The following is a 19,011-nucleotide window of genomic DNA, read 5'->3' on the forward strand; positions in this document are numbered from 1 at the left end:
GCATCCAGAAGCTGACACTGCAGTTAGACATTAATAAAAACTCTCTCAAAGCACCAAGTGACTTTGCTGCTCCTTTAGATTTAAAAGAATAAAAAAATCCTCAGTAGTGTATTGCATGTGAAAATTGTCTTGACAAACAGCAGGACTAGAGACACTTTAATTCCATGTGTGACCTCGTTAATGTGAAGTGACTGACAGAAACTGAATGGTCTCAAAGCACCCTCATTTCTTTCCCTGGTTGCTCAGGAGAGAGGCAGAGGTAAATAAAACCCAGTTTTTACAGGTTTATCACCAACATTATCCAAAGATAAAAAGCTTTAGCAGACACACCCCAGCAGTGACAGATAACACAGCAGATGTGACCCAGCTGGGGAGGAGCATGTTAGCAACAAGAACAACCCCAAATTGAGAGATGTGGGCAACAGGGTAAAAAACACCAACAGAAATTCCAGAATGCCCATCCTTCACCAGCACAGCAGCTCTTTTCAGGGCTGGGAAAGCTTTTAGGAACATCCACCTGCTGAGGGCCCTTAGCTTGGTGGCTCTCAGCTCTGCCCTGGCTCAGTGAGATGATGATGGGAGCACCAGACTCACCAGCAATTTCTAAACTTATTAAACTTACTGATCTTATAAGCAATCTTCCTTCTGCCCTGGTTGGCTGATGTTGGCCATCACAATCTCTATAGTTTAACATTTTACAACAGAAAATCCAGCATCAGAAAATACATACAGACATATCAAACAGCAGAATGAATCCCTGATGGGCAGTTTAACTTTGGGTTAACTCTGACTCTGCAAGGCTTTTCTCCTAAGACACTGCATGGGAGTCTGGAAGCTGAGCACAAGCCCAGGTCTGTTTCAGACAGCTCCCTTGGGAAGGGACCAGAGAAGCATTCAAGGAAAGGAACACAACAATTTCATTAGCTCTGCATGCAGTGCTGTTCACATCTACTCCTACCTTCCAGGACAGGAGCAGAAGTGATTATTAATAGGTGCTGGATTTCATTCTGTAAGGACTCTACAGAAGCCCTGGAAAGCCCAGGCCATCCCCTGGCCTGTCTGGTGGCCTCCTTCCCTCCCTCCCTCTTACCTTTGCCAACATAATTCTTGTCTTTGCTACGTCCAGCGGGGTGGTGACTGCAGCTGCAAATCCACCTGAGAAAATTAAAACACCAGGCACAAGTGAGACATTGTTGTGTGAATATGAATGCCACACTGCCTATAATTCCCAGGGCTGTGGTCAACACTGCTCTGTTATTAATGCCTACAGCACGTTCCCTCACGTCAGAGCCCAGGTACGTCTGCCCAAGGCCTGGACACAGACCTTTTGTTACTGAGTATTGACTCTAGAAAACAGCTCTCTGCTGCTAAACTGTAAATCTAAACATCCCCAGGGCCATTATTGCCTTTTTGTTCTGTACTCTGTGCATATATGAACATAAGAAGGGTGTCAGGATAACAGATTCCGCCTCCAACATCTACAGCAAATTTGGAAGGAAAAAACTGCTTACTCATTTGCAGAGGTGGGAATAAACCAGCCACACTTTGTTCTGCCTAGAGAATTAAAGTCTGACCATTTAAATGCTGGCAAGACAGAATCACGCTCTGTATCTGAAACACATATGCTTGGGCTACTCACTAGATACACACAGACTGGATCTGGGACTGTTCCAAGGAAAAAAGACAAGTCATTGTTTGGGATGGAGCTCATCTCCAGCAGATTAAATCAGCTCCACTTTGGATAACAACAATGTGGAGCTGCCCAAGGGTCTCAGGAAATTGTCAGAAGTCTGCTGTCACAAGTGCCATCTTACCCTCAGGGGCATTTTTATTCTCTACTCTCTCCCAAACTTCACCCTTGGAGCTCATTACTGTCACTTGCCCCAGCCAGCTCAGCTGTGGCTTTCCTCCTGACAGCCAGAAATCTTCAGCTTATCCATCTGCATGTCTGGCCCCAAACGTGTGTGTCTGGCTCTGTATTTTAACCCTGTTACCACAGCCTCTGGTGCTATCTAGGGACCAGCTCTGCTGCTTTTCCTCCCAGGATTTTATTCCTTTCCTTTATTTCCCCATCCTAAAATCAATTCTAATCTTTCCCTCATCTGTTCAAAATATTTCAAGAGAGTAATTCTTGCTGAGGAAGAGCCAAAGTGAAGGAAACTTCTAAAATGCAGGAGCAGCAGTAAGTGAAGAATGAAAGGGGAATAAAGGGGGGAGAAAAGAGAGCAAGAGACTTGTTCTGAAGTCTTTCTTCTTCCCCCTAATTTTTTCTTTTCTCTGGAGCTTGTATAAATCCTGTATCTGCTACAGCCGGGAACAAAGTGACTCCAAAGACTGAAGCCTACACAGTGCCCAGGGAATAAGCTAAAAATAATCTATTTTCTGTTCCAAGTTTTATGGAATGTAGAAAAATTGATCTCTCTTTCTTTGGGATGGGAGAAGGGAAAAAGCACTTCTTCTAAAATCTTTTAAGTAATGAAAAAAAAAAAAAATCACTCTGCTGGCTTGTGTTTTTACCTGCATCTCTCTTTCTCAACCACCTTAACTTGAACATATTAAACCCCTGTTTTATGACAGAGCAGGCTGGGCCAGCTGGCACCCTGCTTGACTTCTTACAGTTAATTAAGGCATGTCCCATGACGGTTCCTAAGATGCAGTGAGGCACATGTGCAGTGCTCTGGATCTCAAACAAGAATAGCAGGAGAGTGGAGTCAGTGAGCAGCCCCAAGTGCCTGGTTTTAGGAGCAGCTCCACTCCCAGAGGGTTGGCCCACGTGGTTCACTCTGCCGGAAGCTTTCTAGCAGTGATACCTCACTAAAAAGCAGAAAAATGGGCTGTGCATTCAACAAGTCAAAGCAGAAACTATGAGCAAGTTAAACCAAATTCCAGTCCATTCTTGGACCTTTTTTAAGGTCAGAAAATCTTTTTATTGTGAGCCAGTTTTTGCGTAAGTGACCGAAAGGCTTCGAGAATGGTCCGGATAGAAACTTGGGTACTCGTGTCAGCAATGTATTTTTAGAATGGTAAAAATAATCTCCATGGAAAATAGTGGCTTTACAAGTCTGGATGTAGAAGGCCTTCCTTTGCCCACAGACCAAGCTAAAATTAAACAGCAAACCACATGGCTGTCAGGCCTGTATCAAGCAAAAAAATCTCAAAGCATCACCCAGCTCTGATGGCAACACTTTAGTCAGACTTACTTACATCTCTTATCAGATTCCTGTAACTTTTTAAATGCATTTACTCCTGAGAGTTTCTGAAGCAGCAGCTTCAGTCTTGGCTGATGGAGGGGTTAGAACAAACACAATTTATCCTGACATGATGTTCCCAAATTCTTATCTGAAAAGTTTAATCAAGGCTGATTGGTTTTCATTTTTTCCCCAGCTGACATCTGGATCTTCCCTACTCTTTCGTTATTAACATTTCAATGTTTCTTTTTCCATCAGTGGGAAGTATTTGGTACAGATTTACCAATCAGTTCAGAATGGCAACAGCAACAATAAAAAGCTTCATAAGCACAACAAGCAGCAGGATAGCGGCTAAATTAAAAGCAAGTTTGTATATGCTTGACAAAAACATGAGATTAAAGCTAGCATTTGTTGGGGACTGCTTTTTATTGAAGGCAGAGAGTCTGACAAAATGAATGTTCTCCAGCCTTAACTCTAAATGTCCAAGATAATTTTAGATTGACCTTTTAAACTAGATACACAGGTATCCAGGAAGAGAATAAAGGAACTTAAAACTTGACTGCTTCCAATCACCAGATTGATACAACAGACACAAACTGTTAAAGGAAGTTATTCATTGAAAATAGGAGAGCTGGGCACTGCACTAATCCACAATAGGGCCCAACAGATCTTTAAATCACTGAATTATTTAATAATCATTCAGTTCCTGCTGTCACTGAACTCACCAAGAGCTGCCACACGAGGCTGGAGCCTGCTCCACTAATCAGCAACCAGGAAAAGCATCAGAGTTTCATGTGGACAAGAAAGGCTGAGACACATGGAGCCTCCCACTCCTAAATCATCCTGGGATGGGGTTTCTCTGCAGAGCTGATGGAGAGCAAGGCACCTTTGCAGGCAGTCGTGTCCAGGCTCACTCACCAACTCAAGGCTCCTCTCTCCCTTCCCTAGACAGAGCTGGGGATGACTTGGGCTCAGCAGTAGGCTTAAAGATGGATTTTCACATGAGAGAAGGCTCTTGGCTCATTAATACTTCTAGCAGAGCAAGTTCCTCTATTGGGAAAATAAACCTTCATGCAGTAGTGGAAAATTCATCACCCATCTCCCAAGAAGTTACAACGGTCACTGTATATTCACACTTTACCAAGGCAGGGTGTTAAACAGAAAATCCCCCTGCTACTCACACTTTCCCAGCGACCAGTCCTTGATGGAAGTGCTGGTGACAGACATCTGCAGAGCATGATTTACATTTAGTTGGCAATAAGAATAAAAAGACTTGAAGACTTAAAATATTCCTCTAGGTTGCTGCTGGTATTTTCTACCATTTTAGCTGTCATACACAAATAAAAGCATCAGAACTGAGGGAAATACTTCACCTGGGAACAATACATAACCCTAGGTTCTCACAGCCTGTAGAATTTGCTGCTACAGGGAAATGTTTCTCAGTACTTAGACACAATCCTCAAATAAAATTCTATGAAGGGAGAAAGACAAATTCTCCTTCAGTTTTGGCACCTTGTTTTTCTGTACCATTTTAACTTCTCCTCACCTTTTCTGCTGGGTTCAGGGAATCCTTCTGGCCATTACAGGGCTTCTCCCTGAGTCCAAGTTCTGTCATATGGCCAGACCTCTGCTCTCCCTTCTGTAATACCAGCCCTGTTCTCTAGGTCAAGCTCATTTCAAGAGACAGGAATTTGTTCCTTGTTGGAATTAGCCCATTGTAGGAAAAGAAAAACGATTCAGGTCAAACTGTACTACTGGCTTTTTTCCTTATTATTTTCTGTACTGACACCTGGAGGTTACCCAGGACCTTGGTTTTTGTTAATAAACAGGGTTTTTCACTTTCAACATGGTATTCATTTCTCTCATTGGCAAAAAGGGATTATTAGAGCCCTTCTCTTTAGAGGAAATGTTAATTCCAGGGCATTTTCTCCTGAAATTTGTCTCAAAACCAAGACATGGGCTGAAAAACTGAGTGGCTCTGGTCCAATGCTAAACCTCATAGCATCCTCTTACACTGACTGATCTCCAAGTTCCCAAATGGCATTTTTCAGAACTCTTCAATCAATAAGTTCTTATTTTAACTTTTATTTTATTGGTATCATATTAAATTTTTTTAAGAGGAAGTTTATTCTGGTCCTTTATCAGTGTGGGAACGACACCTGCCTATAGTTGAGCAAAGTGATCCAAGAACCTCTTTGGATTTCAGCAGAAATACCAAGACAAAGCACTGCTCCCTCCAGAGATTTAACCAATTCAGGGCTAGGAGCATGTTCCAGGCAGACTCTGCAGGGAAATCTTGAGAACTACTCAAAAATTTATTCAGAGCTATAGAGTTAAAGAGGCTTTTAGACACAGTGTGTAATCTTGTCAGAGCCGATTAGATCAAAACAAAAGTGATGGGAAATCCTCCCTGTTCATGTGCAAAAAGCTCTCCTTAGTGCATTATGACTCACTGGACTTGCACCTCCATTCCTGGTGACTTTGTCACCACAGAGCATTAATTATTAATGTTAAGCCACACTTCTTCTTATGGCAGTGAGAAAGAAGGCAATTTGCAGGCACATTAAATGGATATTCAGGTTCTCTGACAAGCTGGGGATCACCTCAATGCTCCAGGGCAGTGCTTTTCTCTGCCAACAGCTAATACCCAGTGGCAGGATCTCCTTGCCACTGTCCCTTGCACGGAGAACACAGGAAGCCCAGCAGCTCTCCTGGGACAGCCTGCCTTGGCACACTGCAGGCCTGGGGTGGTACAGCCAGGCAGTCCAAGCCCAGAGGAAAGGTTTGGTTCAAACACAGCCTCAGGCTTAAAATCTCATTTAGATCTACCCTTGGGGTCTTTTGCTCAGGTATCACCTTTTCCCACTCCCCAAATACTCCAAACATCTCTCTTAAGACACCAAAGATGATGATAAAGCTGGACAAGGCCTTGAGGGATTAAATTATTAACAGATGAGTCAGAGAGGATTCCAAATCTCTGATATTTATGTTCATGCCTATTACATTTCCATAAAAAGTCCATGGATCACATACCTCCATTTTACATATGAGGGCTGAAACTGCTGCCATTTCACAGGCACTGGGGATGGAATTCAACAGATTGTTGCTCTTGGTTCTGTCTTCACCAAATAGTTATAACCAACTCATACAGACACACACACACACATGTGTGCCATAAAGGGAAGCTAAACAGGACTTTTCTTTCAGTTTCTTTCAGCTTATTACCCTGCCCCTCAGGACCTCTAACATATTTTTAGAAAGTATTGAATTCAAGCAAAGAACACAGGAGAAAAGGCTGTCTGTGTGATTTCACCATCCCACCACCACCATGGTGGCATTTGAGGGCATATCTGTGTGCAAAGGTTGTTTTTAGGATAACATTCTCCTTTTAAGGAGAACACCACAATGATTTAAAATCACTTCTGTGCACACATCCATCTTGTTTTGTTCACAGGGTATTGGTGAGGTTTTAAATTTTTTTTTGTTTGTTTTGGGATGGAAAGAAAGGGATAAAGAGTTTGGTTGGCCTTTTCTTCCCTCATCTGAAGCTACATGTAAGTAATTTTTAACTCTGGAGTCCATTGTTCAGAATGCAGGAAATTATTTTTCCACTACCTCCCCTCAGCAAGAAGGATAAATATTTTCAGTGAAACAGAATGGATGCAGTACCAGAATAGATCAATATCAGAGCCAGCTTGTTAACATATCTCAGAGGGAGGCAGAGGGGAAGGTTCTGATCCAAAAAGAGCTCAACCTCCTGAGCCTCGAAGCAGCTCCTCAAAGGACACATGAGAAAGGAAGATTACAATGCTGCTGGTGAAAGGAAATAATGGGGAGACAAAGAGAAGGAGAAGCTGGCTGGAGGAAGGGTAACCCAGAGAACATTTATCCTCACCAATTACAACATGAGCTACAAAATAAGACTCCTCTTATTTTGACTGGTCAGAATCAGGACATACAGAAAAAGAACTGGAGGCACTGGGCTAAATTCTCAACTGAGGCACCAAATCTGACCTCAGGAAATTACTCTGCAAGGCTTTGGGTAAATCAGATAACCTTTCCAGCTCTCTGAACATGCCTGAACACAGTTTTTGTATCAATCTAACTGTAAAGAAATCAGCAGTGTTAAATTAATGAGCACCCTCACACCTGCAGACATACAGATTGCATTTTAAAGCATTTCAGTCTGTTAGTTTGATTTGTTTCAAAACTAAAATGAACGATCTGCTTCATTTGCTCTTACTTGGTTTGCACTGATTGATGAAGTCAGTGTAAAATCCAACAGCAGGATCTTAAGCAGAATAAAACTCCCTTGCCATCAGCATAAACAGAAAAAATACAGCTGGACAAGACTACAAGAGGTCACCTAAAGTATTCCCTCGGCCCCAGAATGGAATCAGTTCTACCTCAACCATTCCCTCATTGCTCACACACCCGATCTCTTAACCCTTGCAGCCACAGCCACACTGCCTCCCCTCAGCTGTGCAGCTTCAGTGCCCTCCAAAACAATCCTCAGTCTCTGCTGGAATTCTGCTGCTATTAATACTTCATTTCCCCTAGCAGAACTTATTTTTTAAAAAATTACATTCAATGTAATGGCTCCGAGTTTGTAAGTTATCAAAGAACAAGCTTCGCTTTTGATAATCTCCATTTCAAGAAATGCTATAATTTCTCTTTAAACAGGATTTATTTTTTCCACATATTCTGTTACTAGTTTGGAATCTTAAAATGTATTTTAGCTCCTTGGGGAAAAAGCTCTGGCTATCCATCCCTTCACTAATAATCTGTTTTTTCTATTAAGACAGTTGAATCTCTCCTCCCTCAAACTTGTCAGCTATACTGATGAGTCATTAATTGATTTTTCTTTTTCCTCTTTTTGTTTTTTTTGGAAGCAAGTACAGTAGGCTAAAACCAAGCAAGAAGCCTACTGAAGAATTCAATTAACTTCTGGCTTGTTTGGTAACAAATAGTGCAGCATTGTACTCTGCCACCCTTTATTCTTGTTGCAGTGTCTGGAGATTGCCCAGATGTTTCATCCTCTGGGGTTTTTTTGCTGCAGAAGGCTTTTGCCTCCAGGCTGAGCAGTGCTGGCCCTCTGCTCTCCTGCCTCCAGTTAATCTAGGTGGCTGTCAGAGTTGTCACAGGGATGGTGAATCACGGCCTCTGCAATCACTTCAGCCCCTGGGGAAGCGCTCGGAGCGAACAGCTGCACAAACCCCCACCCAAACCCAGTTTCTCCTGGATGAGGATTTTACAAATCAACTTTGAAATAATCACAAAGCCTGACTGACAGGCCCACAGTTTTTAAATAACAGAAATTTGTCAAAAACAAATTGGTTGTCTTTCAAACAGACACCCTGGTTGAGTCTTTTTTTTTCCTTCTTCTCTTTGCTGACTTTCCCATTTCCAAACAACAACTGGATCCGTTTTCTTCTAAACAAACTTGAATTACAAAGGAATGTTGTTCTGCTATACTTAATAGATTTGCACATTTTTCCCTTTCTTCTTTAGTCTTTCCCAGTATAACATATAATCCTTTGCACCTGCAAAAGCTCCACAGACTGCTGACTGCCAAGAATCCACCACGTGACCCTGCTTCCACGACCAGAGATCCTGTGTTTAAAGAGAAAGGAAAATAAAAAGTTATTAAATGGTTGAATCTATCTGATCCCCATGTGAGTTAACTCTGAGGATGGGAACTTAAGTGAAAAGCTATTTTTGTGGCATTTTTGAGTGATGTAATAAGTGATTTTTCCCAAGGAACTTGTGTACTTGAACAAGCAGATGGAGTGAGAAAGACGTCTGGAACTGAGGAGGGCTTGAAGCAAATTGCTTTCAGGGAATTCATATGTATGTATTTAAGCCTGTGGCCATGCAACTTTGCAAATATTTTGTGAATTTATTTTCTTTTTGGCAGATAAAACAGCACAAAGCAAAACACTGAGCGTGAGGGCGGCATGCAAGAACCAATATCAGCTCAGCCCAGATGTACAAAAGGCTCCCATTTAAAATGAACAGCTTCCACGAGACACAAATCCTGTTTGCTCCCCTACATTTCTTAAACCAACCCTTCCCCTCACACTCCCCAAAAAACCCCACCATTAAGAAATTACTCTTATCACTCCCATTATACCCCAAAGCAGGTGTGTCTCTGTTTTTCACTTGGCATTGTTAGGGACCACACACCCTCCTCTCCACACACCTTGCTCCCATCCATTTCCTCACAGCAGCATTTAAAAACACACACTGAAAGCCCCAACAAGAACAGTGCATTCCCAAACCACCTCTCAAGTCACATCACACAATTTGATGAGCCCTGTCAGTATCAACAGCCAAGGCCAGTGTCTGCTGGGAGGGATTTCCCTGGCAGCTGCAGTCTCTGTGCTCTCCCCTCCTGCACCCTGCTCCATCCTCTTCCTCATCTCCTGAAACACAACTTTGGAAGCTCTGGAGGAGAGGTTTCTGGTTTATGATGTGAGGATCAGCACCGAGCAAAAAGGGATGATGGGATCCACAGCCCTTCTGAGGCCCACCGCTGAGAAATCAGCAATTTTATTTTATAGCTGTGGCATTCTCCTTCTTTTTAAAGTCATATTACTTCTGTACTATAAAATTTTCTTAGAAGCAACTGGATAGCAGAGCTAGGCTGAGGTTATTGCTTTGGACTCCTGGTCTGCAGTGCAGCCACTTCCCACTGGAGCAGGAGAGCTCTGCTCTCGTTTGCTGACTCTTCATTCAACATGCTGTCCTCGTGACTCGCTCCTTCCAGCTTGGCTGGCGGTTATATTTCAGCTGAATGTTTTAAAAATCAAACTGTTCAAGCAACAATGGCCAGCCACAATGTTGTTTGGTTCCCTGCCACAGCTAAATAGCTGCAGCTCTGCTGTACGAAAGCACTAGAGGGGTTCCAGCCTCTCTAATGCTAGCCATTCTTTTCCTGGTGTTTTTGGTATGGGCTGCTATTCTGCCATCACCCACAGCAGAAACTGATTTTCATTTCATAAATAAATAAATAGGGATTCATAATTCTTCAAAACCATAATATGCTTTTCTGGAATAACTTACAATCTTTGGACATACAGTGGTCGTGCAACTCAGTTCTGATGGAAGAAGGACACACTCCCCTAGACAAACTACCTTCCAGAGTACCTGGGTACTGTCAAAGCATAAATCCCACCTTCAGCACCCATCTGCAAAACACTTCAGGTGCTTAAGAAATCTTGACTTGAAAGTCAGGGTTTAAAAACTGAGCTTCTGGAGCCACAGCTTCCTTTTGATAGAAACAGAATTACTGTATTTTTTTTTTACACATTCTCCAAACATCTGTACATCTACAGCTGAGCCCAAGAACTCAGAGCAGTTACTGCTGCCATGTAAAAATGCACTGTGCAAGAGCTGCTGGAGGACTAAGAGGAAAACCAGCCCATTAATACATTCATGGCTTTGCCAGAAGCCCAGCCTATTCTCAGTCATGATGGGGTTTTATGTTAATGTCATTGTCCAAAGAAGAAGAAGAAGGAAAAGGTCGTTCTGATTTCTTGGCATGTAGCTCTGAAATCTAGTTTCTGATAAAGCCTGGCTGCCCAGGGCAGCTCTGCACAAAGAGCCTCTGCCAAGCAAGGCAAACAGTGATGAGCTACCATCCATTACGCCTGCAAATTGACAACAGGTATTTGCAACAGTCATGCAAGATGGAAAATGCTTTAAAAGGGTGGAGCCAGGAACAGTTCAATTAAATTAGGGAAAAGGAGAATTGAGGCTGGAGAACAGGAAGCAAATTCCCCAACAGTGAGGTCTACTGAACCACGGAGCCAGCCTCCCCAGGGAGGAGAGGAAAGCCCTCTCCTTCGCGTCATTTAAAAATAGACTGGAGAAGGCACTCAAGACTGAACTGTGGGGAATAATCCTGCACTGGCAAGGGCAGGATGAGATGACTTCATGTGTTTCCTTCCATCTCCAATTTCGGTGATTCACCCAGAGCTCCAAACCTGAACATGCAGAAGAGCAAGAGGGAAGCAGGGCACGAGGACACAATCCTGGAGGAAGCCAAGAGGAACAAGTGTCACAGGGCCAAGAGGACCTGGGCAGGACTCCTGTCCAAATTCTTTCTAACCACACGATGCTGTGGGCCAGGATGACGTGCTGGAGGTCACACATGTTTTCTCTCATAGCCCATGGGCCAACTGATTGACAGGGCTGGTAAGTCAGGCCTGTAAGTCCTTCAAAAACACTCGCCCTTCGAGCAGGTTTTAGTACCATTAAAACAGGGCAAAGCACAGAAACTGTTAGGGGTTTGTAGATTACTATGAAACCAGGGCCCTCCTGGAAAGAAACAGAGGATCCATATCTGCCTGAAACACTGACTTTGAATAAAATTGCTGGTTATTGCAGTGGTACAGGGCTTAGGGCACACTCTGCCATTCTGGATGCTGCAGAGAGGCAGAAAAGCCTTCAACTCAGGGGGATAATGGGGAGAGCTCAGGTCAGGCAGAGCTCAGAGCCCAAGGGGCACAGCTCAGAGGCTCCAAAGCAAGGCAGAAGTGCCCATGTAAAGCCTGCAGAAGCCCCAAGGGTACTGCTCTGTCTCCACGTGCTCCTGCGGGATGAAACAAGCCGTGAATTACGAGCAACACGACTGCAGCAGCTGGCACAGCCTGGGTCCCCCACTGCCAGCACCAAAAAGGCTCCTACCTGCTCACACTGTGCTCCTGAGCAGAAGGCTGCAGGGGACAACCTGGCTTTTCCAGGGCAGTCCCCATTCCCACTAGCACTCACAGCCCAGGCAAGCAGAATGACAGGGAGCACATTACATGAAAGGGCCGCCATGCCAAGCCTGTGTCATGTGTATTCTATTAAGCTGAAGGCTGAATAGAAGACTTTGTTTTCCACTTCAAAGGACCCCATCCCAATCTCTCTCTCTCTTCCCTTATGAATAACAAATTGGAAATAAATCTTCTGGCTGAAGTGCATGGAAACTCATACAGTTGGGGCCCTCTGCAGCTTCCCAGCTCAATCACATGTTAATTTTTTTTTGTAAACACTTTTCTGTGATATATATGTAAATCTGGCTGTGCATTGCTGCACCATGTAAAGCAATCCAGTGGGTGTGGCCTCAGGGGATGGCACACAGCAGGAAGCCTGACTGCATATTTCCAATTATCCACAGGGATAATGTTCACAGAGAAGGGTCAAGTTTTATATGTGGGCAGAGCCCTACTTTTCTTCCTAGAGATCCCATTTCATCCTGCTCCATAGGCCAGTGTCCCCGAATTCTCAGCACAAATGTTATTTAGCTCTTTTGATACTGAGAAAACAAGGACATCTCATTTTGTTGGGCAGAGTGAGCATTGGAAAAGTCACTCTCAAGGTATACCAAAGGCTCCTCAATCTTAAAAAAAAACCCAAAAGCAAATAAGGAAAATATTAACCCTGATTTAAATACTGGGGGGAAATATTTGGTGCCCACAAATATGGACTCCTCAGTACTGAGGACACCTGGCCTCCAGATGGCCAATAACCTTTCACCAGTGCACACAACTCTTACCTGTGCATGCCTGTCACCTCTGCCACGCATTTATAGGAAATGTTTGTGGCAAAAATCAGCTGTCAGCTTTGTGTTCCCAACACAGCCAGGTCATGGTCTATATTCAGGACATCTAAAGTTTGGTAACCCAGGAAAATGCAATACCCACACCTCTCAAAGCTGATGACCAGTCCAACACCACCAATGCTGCAGGAAGCATTGCACAGAATTAGACATCTCTGCCTTGGCCTTGCTATCCTTCAAGCAGAACTCATGGCATACACCACACTTGAGGCCTGCAGCTGAATAAATATTACAATTCATTCCAATGATAAGTATCTATAGTATCTCTGTGTGCCCCTCTGTTCACAACAGTGTTCAACTTCATGGTAACAGGGGAGAAAAAAAATCAGTACAAATGAATCACGTGGATCTGTGTGCATGTGAGGTCCTGCAGACTGAGGAAAGAAAAGCAATTTTCATGTTTGCCTTTCCTGCTAAGGATTTTGCTCACAACGTGGCATTCTGCATGGCTGACCCTTACAGATGCATGGCACATTAGCTACAGGAGAAGCAAAAACTTCACAAGTTGATTGCTGTTTCTATACAGAAAGTCAACCTGGAGCAAAGAGCCAAATGTCCTCCTCAGTGGACTTTTTATGTGCATATGTGCAGCATATGGGCAAGTACATGTGTATATTATCTTGCAGGAAACATGCAAGCCCAAACATGGGAAAAATTCAATGATCTAAGTTCACTGTTGACATTAATGCTGAGACTCCATTTGCACTAATGGAGTTGTGCTCCCTTATGCCAGTGCTGAATTCAGTCCTAGAATTAAACCCACCCAAATCCTAGATAAATTGAAAGAGAACAAAAGTTGGCCTATATGCAAGAGCATATTTTTCATGTTAAAAGCATTTCATTCCCTTTTTCTGCCCATATAATACTGCATTGATGTCTGTGACCCATTTGGATGTAAATCAAAATGGATGTGCTAAAAGCCTGGTTAAAGGAAATGTTCTTCGAAGCTGTGTTCCCATGGCAAGGCAGAACAGCTACACTCAGTTTCCACGGCACAAAGGGACATATGGGGAGGGAAAATGCACTTCTGAAAAATCACTTTAAAGCCAGCAGGGTTTTTCTTGAGCACCTGCACTGCTCTTACCTAATAGATCTGTGCTTTGTAGGTGTGTGTGAATAAATTACATGGAAGAATTCCATAAATCTGCTAAGGTTCTTTAGCAAATAACCAGTGTCCAAATCAAACCTTCAATATTCAGACATCCCCAGATGTCACTGGCAAGCTTAGCAACTTCTAGAGAACCTCTTGTGGCCTGGCCATGCCCAAGAGGGCATCACAATCTGGCTCTGTATCTGCAGACTGTGTGAGCCTGTTTTCCTCTGCTCTGTTGAAATGCTGTATTGATGATCCAAGGCCATCTGACTTTTCCCAAACGTGCCTGCAGTGCTGTGAGCAAGGCCTGCATTTGTTTCTCTGCCTTTGGTGCAGATGGTGAGCAGCATTCCTCGGGCTGTGCCCCAGGATGGTGTGAATGACACTTATTGTGGCAGCAATAAAGCCAGGGCTGTTTGCTCAACAGCTGTTGGGTGCATTGTTCCTTTGTGAGAAAAATGCAGCAGCTCTGCTCATGGCATGGACACGTTACATCCCACCCCCAGCACCCCGTGCAAGGCTGCTCTCCTGATTCAGCACCTCAGCAAATGGCACTCAGTGCTATTTAATCACGAGGATTTAATCCCAAAATCAGCCCAACTGTTAGTCCAAGAGGGAGCAAGGCATGGTAGAACACTTACTGCACTGCCTGGGAGGAAATGGCTTTAAAGCTGGGCCTGGCTTTCATTTGCTCTTGACTTACATGCAGCTGAGCACAGAGGAAAGAAATACTAGACTGCTTCTCCAGGAAAAAGGGAAAATGGTCACCTACCTGTAGGGCAGGGAAAGAGCCATTTAGGGCCCAGTTTGGCTACACGCCTCTATTTTCTACTTGCCCTGTTAAGCAGCAACAGATCTGACTGTAAATTTTGGGAGGGAAATAGCATGTGGTTTATGGATTCAGTGGTGGAGTTATAAACACATATTACTGCTGAGAACCCCAGCTGCCTGGGCAGAAGTATTCTGTAAACCTTTCATTCTTATTAACTTTAAAAATCAGGTGCAATGAGCTTCAACCAAGGTCAGAGTGTTCACTCTCCACAGAAAGCCACCACCAAGCAGTCTTTGCACAGCAAGCTTCAAGATGTGTCTCAAACTCTGCACTTGATGACCAAGAGCAAGGCTGAGCTGACTCTAAAATCAGTTCACACCCTCTGCTGCCTACCCCAGCCCCCAGCAGCTGAGCTCTCTGGAGGGGGAGCCAAGGGAACCAAGCAAATGAGCACATGTGCCTTTTCCTCCAGATCTATGGTTCAGCTCACCAGCACATTCCCCTCCACACAAATGCCTCCTGCCTACAGTCACAGCTGCACCTGAACAGAAAACAAAGGACCTGATCCCAAACTTGCTCTCCATTGTGTGGCCAGAAACCAGCTCAGAACAAACCCATGGAACTCCTGTTCTGACCCAACCAATTTTCTCATCCTGCTCAGCCTCCCAGGAGAACAGCTGGACTCTCCCCATTCTCTTTTTGTGTAACACCTTTTAATTCGTGACACCTACAGATTTGAGAAAATTATTTTATTGCTAAAACCAGTGACAAAAAAAACCTTGTAGACTCACTAGAACTGCAGAAAGTCTGAGAGCCCTAAACTTTGCTCAGCACTCAAAGAGGGAAATCCTGGCCTTGTTGAGTGCCAGAAGAGTCAGACATCACCTGGAGCATGGTCACTTGAAGATTTTTATCTTTCTGTGAAGCTCCTGGGCCAGCAGAGCAGCACAGTGTGAGCCTGCCCTCCCAGAGAGGCTGGGTTTGTAGGGACCGGACTGGCTGGCCCTGATGTTCCACAATTTTAGCAATGTCCAAGTGTTTCATCTTAAGAGTCAGACCTGTCTAATGAGAAAGACAAAAGGTTCCCAGGATAGCAGGTTTGTTTTCCTTAAAAAAATCCACCAACTAAACAAACAAAAACCCCCTTGTTTTTCAAGTCAACTCATTTGAGACCTGTGTCCTCCTGTGCTGCCTGCTCCTTCCCTCCTCCCTGGCTACCAAAGCCTTTTCTGCAGACATACAATACATTTGCTCTATAAAGAGACCATTCTCCCTGTGCAGCTGCATTTGAGTAACTCTCAGAGGCTCTGAAGCACAGCCAACATGCAGAAACATAAAACCCAAGAGGACTGAGTCTTGTTTCACCTGGGAAGGGTTTATCTTACAGCACTGTTCTCTGGGGGACCTGACCATTGCCACTGAGCCTTAAGAAACAGGCTTTTTTGATAAGATGTTTCTGGACTCAAATGTTTCTGTAGGGTTTTAAAATGCTATTTTATTGAAAAAACACCCCAAAACACCTGATGCCTGTATGTCTGTAATAGCCCTCTAGCAGAACTGAAAGTTGTCTTTTTTCTCAGTTAGTTCTAAAAGAGAAGGATTAAAACATGAAACAAATAATAAATCACTACTGCTGCTGGTAGGAACTTGGCTATGATGATTACAAGCACCAAATAAAATGTCTGAACAGAAGAGAATAAAAGATAAGACTGCAGGGATGGGCTCCACAGGGCCAGAGCCATCTGAGCAGAGACTGCACAGCCCTGGCAGCAGGGTGAGCACAGGAGCTGCACCAGGCTCCTGTCACCCACAACAATTTCATGCCAAACACCCAGCCCACAGTGTGAAATTCCCACAATAAGGAACACACATATGGTATTTCCAAAGCAACTCACTGAGGCACCCTGGAAATTCCAGGGCAGCAAACAAGGGGACTTATCTTACAACATAAATTCCAAAACCTGAACTAATATGGAAGGCTCTGTGCTTGGCTGGTATTTGGGAAGCACACCACATCTATGCTCTGTTGCCTCTCTTCAGGGCCACCTGGCTTTGAGATGGGATCAGAAGCATTAACCCCACATAAAAGAATCCAAACCTGACCAAACTGTCACAGTAATATTCAGCCATGGTGCTCTTCTGAGGATTGGTGTAGCAGAAAGTGAATAAAATTTGTAACATCCTTTCTTCCCCTGAACTCTGAGAAGAATTCAAGACTGTTTTACCTGTAAGGCTTGGACTAAAGAGACAGAAAAGAGCTACACTAACTCATCCTAGCTGGTGAGGGTCCTAAAATCTGATACACCATAGAAGTTTACTTCTCTCCTTTGGTTGATAGCAATCATCTGTGCCTCAAACAAAATATGGAAAAACTGAGAATTGGGAAGAGAAATGACATTAAGCACAGTGGATGCTACCTAAATAAAAATATTTTTAATAAAAGAAAAAAAGAAAATACTTTTTAAAATTGAAAGTACCATCATAATTTCTTTACTCTTGTTTCTTGAGTCATTGTGAACTAAGGAAGGAGCCTATTGCCTGTTCCTGACTTGTGTGTTCACCTGAGTCACCATCAGCAATGCCAGTATTTGAAGCAGTTTCTGTTTCTTGCTAATTACTGCAATCCTCCCTTTGCCAGCACCCACTGCCAAGGTAACATTATAGTTCAGTAATTATACAGTGTTCTCTCTTCTTTTAACATAGCCCAGTGCCTGGCATGCAGCTCTCACAGGGGACAGCTGGTGCATATTCACAGACAGGAGAAAACTGTGCATGTAAATTCTGTGACTAAAGCATAAGGAATAACCAGAGCAGCTTGGAGTAAAGCAGATAGAGAAAATGGGGTATAGAAATACACCATTTGCTACCTATGACAAGCCTTTATTAGGCTTCTTTAAGCTTAACACCCTGCTGCTGGTTGCAGTCAGCAAATATCTGAAGGAAAAGGAACCTCTTTTATTCTTCCACATGCCTCTCTAACTGTCCTTTCACAGTGGAATGATTTTCCTTATTTTTATGATGATTACCTTGTTCAGGGAATCAGGACTGAGTCTCTTCCATCAGCTTATGTCACTTCACAGTAATGGTTTTAAATATGACACAGCCACAGCTCTTGTTCTACTCTCCTTCGTGAGATGGCCCACACACATCATACACAACTGCTCCCACAGTTACTTTCTCAAGTAATCCTATTAATCCAGTGCAGAGCAGTCCCTCAGGCATCATCTCAATAACTCTTTTCTGTTCAGCCTTTGTGCCATTTTTCTCTTGTCCTCTGCATTTCTATTTCTTTGCAATTACTGTCTGTTCATGTGCACCCATGAGAAGGTGAAGAGCCCAACACCCTCAGCCACACTCCAGTGCTGTTACTGGCCACATTTATCCTCTTGATGGGACCATAATGATTTTCATCCTTTGTTATACTGTCAGGACAATTTTTAAGAGCTTCCCTCAGATAAACAAAATGTATTCTGCTTTCACTGCCTGGCTTTGATATGACCAACCCTGAGCTCTCTCCCTGTGCTGAGCCAAAGTGACTGAGTGTGCCAGACTAATTTTTGCAGTTTTCTACTCCTGACTTCACATCAGAAGAATATAATGCAACAGGTTTGTGGAACAAACTGACACAAGTTTTGTTTCTCTTCAGATCTGCACTGACCTCCTGAGATTAAACATGATGCCTCATCCTGAGTGACTCACTCCTGCAGTTAGCTAAATTCAAACTGTCTTCTTTAAAGCCTGTAATGTAAACAATACATTTTACTGTCACAGCTAGGTGGACATTAGTTAAAACAACTTTACATTCTGCAAACAGCTCCATGATGGTGCTGGTTTATGTGGTTTTGGCATGGACACCACACTTTTAAAGCACTGCCACCTCTTGCTCCCACACATGCCTGCTGCACTAACCACCAGCAGGCTGGGCCAGCACCACTGAGGAGTTTACAGAAAGCCATTCCTGGACACTGCCAGGGAAGCAGATTCCTAAAAAGGCAGCCCCAGCTTCCCTGAGCAGTGGGATGAGACCCAGACCCCACAGCAGGCTGAGCTCCTGGAGCACCCACAGAATCCCCACTGCGGCCAAAGCTCTTGATGGTTTTCATGCTCCTCCTGCCTGTGGATTCACCTTTAAACTGAACTCCCTGCAGCCTCTACATGCAAATACTCACTCTGGGGGCTTGTCCTCCCCAAACAGCCCCAGCTACAGACACACAGCAAGAGGACAAACTGCTGTCCCAGTCCAGCACACAGGATCCCACTCTGGGTCTCTGTGCTGAGCTTGCCCAGGAGCCCAGCACTCCAACCAAGAAGAAAGTTTCTCTCTCCAGCTCCTCTTTTATTAATACATTTT

At 43.8% G+C, this 19,011-nt stretch overlaps 1 protein-coding gene across 2 annotated transcripts in view; it reads right to left on the minus strand.

Annotated features, from left to right (window-relative positions):
• SLC25A26 (solute carrier family 25 member 26) overlaps nucleotides 1-19,011 on the minus strand; it is an 81,287-nt gene that overhangs the window by 5,426 nt on the left and 56,850 nt on the right. For both annotated transcript variants that reach the window (XM_074550410.1, XM_074550409.1), the window contains 2 exons: nucleotides 8,732-8,801; nucleotides 1,091-1,155 (listed from right to left, as the gene is read on the minus strand). In XM_074550410.1, the coding sequence (XP_074406511.1) occupies nucleotides 1,091-1,155; nucleotides 8,732-8,801 (135 nt within the window). The remainder of the gene's footprint in view (nucleotides 1-1,090; nucleotides 1,156-8,731; nucleotides 8,802-19,011) is intronic.

This window comes from Zonotrichia albicollis, chromosome 12 (assembly GCF_047830755.1).
Source record: "Zonotrichia albicollis isolate bZonAlb1 chromosome 12, bZonAlb1.hap1, whole genome shotgun sequence".
Lineage (NCBI taxonomy): Eukaryota > Metazoa > Chordata > Aves > Passeriformes > Passerellidae > Zonotrichia > Zonotrichia albicollis.